The sequence below is a fragment of the Scardinius erythrophthalmus genome (genome assembly GCF_964197995.2).
Source record: "Scardinius erythrophthalmus genome assembly, chromosome: 16".
Taxonomy (NCBI): Eukaryota; Metazoa; Chordata; class Actinopteri; order Cypriniformes; family Leuciscidae; genus Scardinius; species Scardinius erythrophthalmus.
The window spans coordinates 22,143,958-22,151,135 of NC_138236.1; the positions used below are offsets into that span (position 1 = coordinate 22,143,958).

General features: G+C 35.9%; 1 protein-coding gene across 1 annotated transcript; it reads right to left on the bottom strand.

Annotated features, from left to right (window-relative positions):
• Positions 1–784: 784 nt before the first annotated feature.
• On the bottom strand, positions 785–6,896 carry rcvrn2 (recoverin 2). The gene is made up of 3 exons (XM_081388205.1): positions 4,819–6,896; positions 1,727–1,838; positions 785–1,456 (listed from the first exon to the last, which is right to left on the bottom strand). The coding sequence occupies exons 1-3, from the start codon at positions 5,197–5,199 to the stop codon at positions 1,371–1,373; spliced, it is 579 nt and encodes a 192-aa protein (XP_081244331.1). The 5' UTR covers positions 5,200–6,896; the 3' UTR covers positions 785–1,370.
• Between the last annotated feature and the right edge of the window lie 282 nt (positions 6,897–7,178).

Genomic DNA, 7,178 nt, shown 5'->3' on the forward strand with positions numbered 1-7,178 from the left:
CTAGCAAAAAACACTTGCGTTGCGCATTGCACCCGGTGTATGATAGGGCCCAGTGTGTTTTTGATCAGGAGATTCAGTAGCCTACTCTTTCAGACAATGTGTAATAGCGCCCCTTACATATAACAGTGAAAACACGTAAATCAGGTGTTGTGCCGAATTCTGATCCCTGCCAAGTTATTACCCCCCTAGTATTGGTAGGTTTAGAATTAGTTGTGGGGGAGGGATTAGGATTAGGGGTGGGGTTAGGATTAGATAATCAAGTACTGACGTCAACGACGGAGGTAATAATTTTGCAAGGAGTTGAAATTGGGCATAACACTGGAAATTCGCGTCAATAGCGGAGAAAGAGTTAAAGAGACTGGAGAGAGAGGATGGACTGTGAAGTTGGAGATTTTGAAATGTCTACTTTGCAATGTTGTACAGGCGATTATTTTAGTAATCCTGATTTGGACTAAGACAGTGAGGAAAGGAACGGTTAGTAAACAATGTTATAACAAAGAGCATAATGATGACTCTCTTCAACACAATATTAGAAAGTACTCACATACAGACTCACATTTACCTGTGTGCTGTGCATGAAGTATATATCTGGCCCAAATTTGCCATGCGTTGACACACACAAAGATAATCTAGGATTACGGGTAAATATTGCCACGAGAATGTTAAACCTCTCGGCCGCTAGCAGACCATCAGAGATTAATGTGCTGCCCATTCCAGCGGTTCACTTGAACTCTTCACCTCACCCAAACAATTACACACAAATTCACAAGTACTGACACAGAATAGTGAGACTCATGGTAGCCTTTTATTGTTTTAGTTTTATTCCTCAGCTATGGACATCAAAAAACAGATTTGCACAATTTAAAAGACAAACATTATTGAATATATTGTGCAATCATCCTGGATGATAAATAGATTTTTTTTTAGTTGGCCTTCATCTGCATTTTACTTCTTTTACAAGAGGAACATGACTTATCTAGCTCTCATTTCATTTTATAATGAAAAAAAAAAAGATTGCTTACAGCTCAGGAGTATATCGTTATAATTTAATCTTTCAGAAAGTGTTTTTTTCACTCAGTTCAACAGCAGTTACCAGCAGTGACACTTTACTATCAGTTTACAATCTTTAATAATAATCACTTTAACCTACCCTCACTCCATCTATCATGACTCGCTCCAAATATATTGCAGTTAATGGGCTTTCAGATATTGACAAAATTATTTCACACTAATACAAGAAACAGACAGATGTGGCCAGATTAAAGGGGTAAAAGTTAAAAACAAACTAAATGAAAAAGAAAGGGGTGGGGGGAGCACAAAAGGACACCACATGATAATAAAAATACAGTGTTATTGTTCTCGTTTTATTGTTACTTTTTAGGCTCATATTGAATAAGGTGGATAGCGTCTTCATTGTCAAGAACACCTTGAATAAACTCGCCCTCAGCCAATCGCTCTGAAAAAAAAAAAGAGAAAGAGAGGGTGAGAACCCTCAATGTTACTGGACAATATTACATAGCTTTTAACAGCAGCTTTTTGACATTATCATGGTACCATCTACCATCATGAAAATTTATATTCAAGTAACAGACTTGAAACTTTTACCATGTATCCAGGGATGGCAGATATGTGATAATAATACATCTATTGTATTATTTTAAAAGATATACAAATAGTTAAACAGTTAGCCTATTTAAAAACTAAAATATAAAAACAAAGCCATTACCATTATCTTTTTTATTGAAGTACGACCACAGTTTGTCTGCTCTCTTATCAGCAGTGTTTGCGTCTTCTGGAAGATCCTCTTGGGCCTCTTTAGGGATCAGTTTAAAGATAGCCTGAAGATCAACAAGATGGAAGAAAAGTGAAGTTGAGAAGGGAGGAAAAATAACAGACAAATGCTCATGCTCTGTTGAATACTTGTAACACTTTATTTTCGATAGTCCACTTTAAACATTCTACATAACTTTGCAACTACATATCAACTATACCAGTCATGTCTATTTAATATCTGCTAACATTTTATTATGATGCTCCCCTAACAGACATTCTACTGACTATAAGTATATGTCATCTTATTCTACTAACCCTAACCTAACACTCTACTAATACTCTAATGAGAGTTAGTTGCCATGTAGTTGGAAATTAATGCGAGTTAGTTGACAATCTTGCAAAGTTACTTAGTAGAATGTCCAAAGTGGAAATATAGTGTAACCTGAATAATTTTTAAAACCTCTCTCTTTCATTTACACATTATGGGCTAGGAACTCAAAGAAAATTGCACATCAAGCAACCTGAAAAATGTTGGTTTATATCCAAACACAACGACTTAAATGTAACTATATATAATATATATATATATATATATATATATATATATATATATATATATATATATATATATATATATATATATATATATGAAGAGTTCAGATGCAAAAGCCTCTAAATGCCATCTGAAATTTTCTTCTAGAATGATCATTTTTATCAGACTCGTATATTTAAGTTCAATAATTTCACTTAAATGGAACTTAACCTAAATATACAAGCTTTATAAAAATGATCATTCTAGAAGAAAATTTCAGATGGCACTTAGAGGCTTTTGCATCTGAACTCTTCATATATATATATATATATATATATATATATATATATATATATATATATATATATATGAAGAGTTCAGATGCAAAAGCCTTTATATATTTTTATACAGCTTGTATATTTAAGTTAAGTAATTTCACTTAAATGACAATTAATAGGCAATTTGCATTGCCATTTAAGTGAAATTATTGAACTTAAATATACAAGCTTGATAAAAACGATCATTCTAGAAGAACATTTCAGATGACACTTAGAGGCTTTTGCATCTGAACTCTTCATATATATATATATATATATGTATGTTGTGGTCATTGTTATAATATATATATATATATATATATATATATATATATATATATATATATATATATATATATATATAATCTGTTTGCCTTTTAATAATATTATTAATAATAGTCTAGCCACCATTTCCCAATCTCATAGCATTTTCTCCCCAATACATCAAAAGTAAACACCTTAAATCTCAATACAGGCTATGTAATATTTTATTACATTATTCATTTTCAGACAGTGAAAACCACAGCCATTAGTCATCAGCCATAATTGGGAGTGTCAAATAAATGACCGTCTGCTCTTCTGATGATGCTTGTCTGGAGGTAATCATAGATTAGGACCACTAATGCCAAGGGTTATTAACATAGACTTTAGTTTTGCCTGACCACAGCTGACCTGGATCTGAGTGGTTCAGTGATCTGAGGAGATGTTTATCTCTGACACATAAGACACGTAAGAATAATACAGATTAGATGCAGCACCAAAGCTCCTGCCAAAACCACTCACTGGCCTCAACAAGCCTAGACTTTAATCAGCTACTCTTTGGCATTCAGTTTCTGGCATGATGACAGAGACATTTACACTTATAAACCACCAAATCAGTGATCACAAAGCCTGACTATGAGGTCAATTCTTATCTGATACTAGCTGTGTGAGAATAACCATTTTAATATAAATCCACAAATGCCTTAATGCCATAAACAATGCATCAAAAAGGTAAGTGTATCTCCTGTCCAATAGTATCCATATTGCATCTTAAGTTTTCGTGGTGGTGTACTGTCTTCCAATGCTTTAATTTATATTACTGTACCGATCTCCGTGACTCTTTTCTTGCTTTTTTTTTCCTCATGTTTGTCCTTCTGGACATGTAATATGCAATTTATGTTCCCACTGTTTACTGTGACTTCTATGACCCACTGATCCAGAGTCTTTCTAAAAAAAGGTCTCTCACACTGTAATCCCCCCAGCCACCTGTCTGTCCACCTCCGAAAAGGCCTCTGTGTGCATTTATTGTTCAAGCTAAACCATGTATCAGATGGATTATTCTGGGATCGGCCAATTCCATTAGCCATGCTCCGAGGCACTGGCTTATTAAGTCAAAGTTACAGGATAAGACATTTGGGTTCTTTTTTTATGATGCCTTGTGCTTTGTTTGCGTTCGGTACATTGCTGACTTAGAATGAGAATAGAGAGAATATTTAAAGTCTGGTTCATTGATCAGGAGAAAGGTTAGAATGCATCTGTACTATATTGGGGCAGGGGCAAGTTGTCACATGGGGGAAGTGGTCTGTATTAAGACTGCATAGGGATGTATTTCAGTAACTATAAGGATTTGAGTCTAATGTTTTTCAAGATGGTTTCAAACATCTTAAATCAGAGTAATTTTGTCCTCTAAAATGTTAATATTATCATTTGTAACAAGTGAACACTAAAACCACACTGGGATACATTCAGAAAAGAGTCAGCTATAATGAAGACAGAGTTTAACCAAAAAGTTGAACTTTTTTCAGGATACATATTTATTATAAATGACTGGTTGGGGTAAGTTGGCATCTTAGCATGTTGTCGCTTCTTGAAGTGTTATACATTGAACATTTTTACAATTCTTCTTTTAATAATTGTTTTACTGAAATGATAGGCTTTTTAATGGCAGGTTCCATTATGACAACTTGCCCCTGTGTGACAACATCCCCTGCATATTGGGGCATGTTTTCACTAAAGGTAATTTTTTTTCCTGGGGAATAAGGGTGAAATGTTCAATAATATGTGATACTCTGAGAAATTGCAGTAAAATAGTGTGACAACTAGCCCCAGTCTCCCTACAAAAATACACTCACTCATTTATGCTATGATTTTGAAGGGAAGCCACACAACAGTGCCACAAACGTTTCATATTTGTGAAGATAACATTTGACCTACCTGGCAGATTTCTCCCACTTCTGACTTGGTGATGTAGCCGTTCTTGTCAACATCGAAGAGTGAAAAGGCCCACTCCAGCTTCCGCTCCGTCTTTCCAGTTGATGTCATGTGTAGAGCGATGATGTATTCCTTGAAATCCAACGTTCCATCATCATTCGTGTCAAAGGAGCGGAAGACGTGCTGGGCATATGATGCGGCATCACTTTCTGGGAAAAAACGTTCGTAGATCTTCTTAAACTCTTCTGGTGTGATACGGCCAGACGGGCACTGCTTCTGGAAGTTCTCATACCACTGTGCCAGTTCATCCTCTGAGAATTTGGTATTGAGTTTGAGATCCTCCAGGATCTCTTTGGACATAGCACTGCTTTTGGCATTCCCCATTTTTGGCAGCTGGTGGAGGGCACAGGTAGGGGTTCAGGAAGTGTTGTTTGTCGGGTCCTCGTTTCCCAATCAGAGAAACGCTCTACTTTGAAGCTGCTCTTGTTGAGTTGTTCTCAGAGAATCTCTTTTTTTGTTGGGTGCCTGTAATAATGTCCCCAAAATGTCCCTCAAAACTCCTCTGAAAATGAAGGATTTATTGATGTTACTCCAAAGAGTTAGCAGAGAAAGAACAATGTCTGTTGTAATGAAGCTCTCAGATGTACAGGGAAGAATGACCACTGATTTATGACGGTGGCTGCTGATGGGTGGGTGAGTAAGTAAGTGAGTGAGTGAGGGTGGGGCAGGTGAACTTAGGCTGTTACCTTTGAATGCAGGTTTAAGTCGCTAAAGAGGGATTTGACATGGCTGAGCCTCTGAGCCCCAAATCAACAGCTCGGGACTATCCCCTTCCATTAATTATTACAGTAATAGATAGAATCTCATATCTATCTATCTATCTATCTATCTATCTATCTATCTATCTATCTATCTATCTATCTATCTATCTATCTATCTATCTATCTATCTATCTATCTATCTATCTATCTATCTATCTATCTATCTATCTATCTATCTATCTATCTATCTATCTATCTATCGTTCGTTCGTTCGTTCGTTCGTTTGTGTAAATGAGTTCTGGGCCAGTTGATAAAACTGTCACTTGCCTACAAGTGATGATAAACATGTTATGTCACACAAAATAAACATTTTGCGAAACTGGCTTGAAATCAAGAACACTTTGCACAAATAAGCAAGGTTTTACACCTTATACTATAGGTGTGTTTATGAATTTATACATTGCATTGTAGTGCAATTTCCAGCTATTGTTCCAAATCGCATATTTAACTAATTATCGATTTATTTATGCATCATACTGATTAAAAATGGCAGTAAATAAATATGTGATATAATTTTGGTTTTCTTTGAATCAACCTTGCAGGTAAACTCCAGAGAACCTTTATTTACAGAACTTTCTAGGTGGGCGATATTTTGTTTGGATCACAGCTGACTGATATCAAGAAATACTATAAGGCAATTGTATAGAACATAAACAAATTCACAAAACAAGTAAATGTTTATTATTGTGAAAGAAGATGACTCAAAATCATTTCAGCAGCAAAAGCGCAGTGGTAAAGTCATTAACAATGAGTCCTGAATATGCAGTCATGTCCTCAATTGACAGTCTTAGTCCTCTTAATGAGACATCCATGCCCTTTGGCACAGAAAGCAGCATCCAGACAACCAAACTGACCTTTTGTGACGGTAAGGTGGGTGCCAGCAAGTCTGGGCTAACCCTTGAGAAAACAAAAGGCTCTCATGAGAATTAACATTTGAATTATCTCTTGCAAATGTAACAGCAACATTCGAGATGCAGCACACAGTGCAGCTCACACCTCATTTTTACAGTCCCATCATCTCCCCCTGCTCCCCTTCTTCTCCTCACTTAAAGCTCACCAAAAACCAATGTTAAGTGTGTACAAAAAAGTAACTATACATGTTTGGTATCATTTAAAGTGTCTCAGTGCGCCTGGTAAAATGGTCTCATTCTCCCAGCCATAATGAAAAGCTAAAATAAGTTATAAAATATGAGAAATGTGGTGCGCCCCTTAAAAGTGTGCCCTCCCCCAGATCCTCCATTCAAACTACCTCCTGTATGGAAATAAGTATTCTTCTACAGGTATCAAGAACCCATTCAATTACAAATTCTGATCTCACAGTTGTGAACCCCTCAATAGGGGACCAAATCTTATTATAATGACAGACACCACCATTTGGTAAGCTTATTGAATTATCTGGGTTTATAAGGAAAACTGGCAAAAGGTTCGAAGAGTCTGTAGGTAGACTTCCCACACGATCGCCATGTGTAGTTTTCATTGCCAGGTAAATATTTCTATAATTTGTAAACATTTGATTTTATTCTGACTGACTCTGAAATTGTT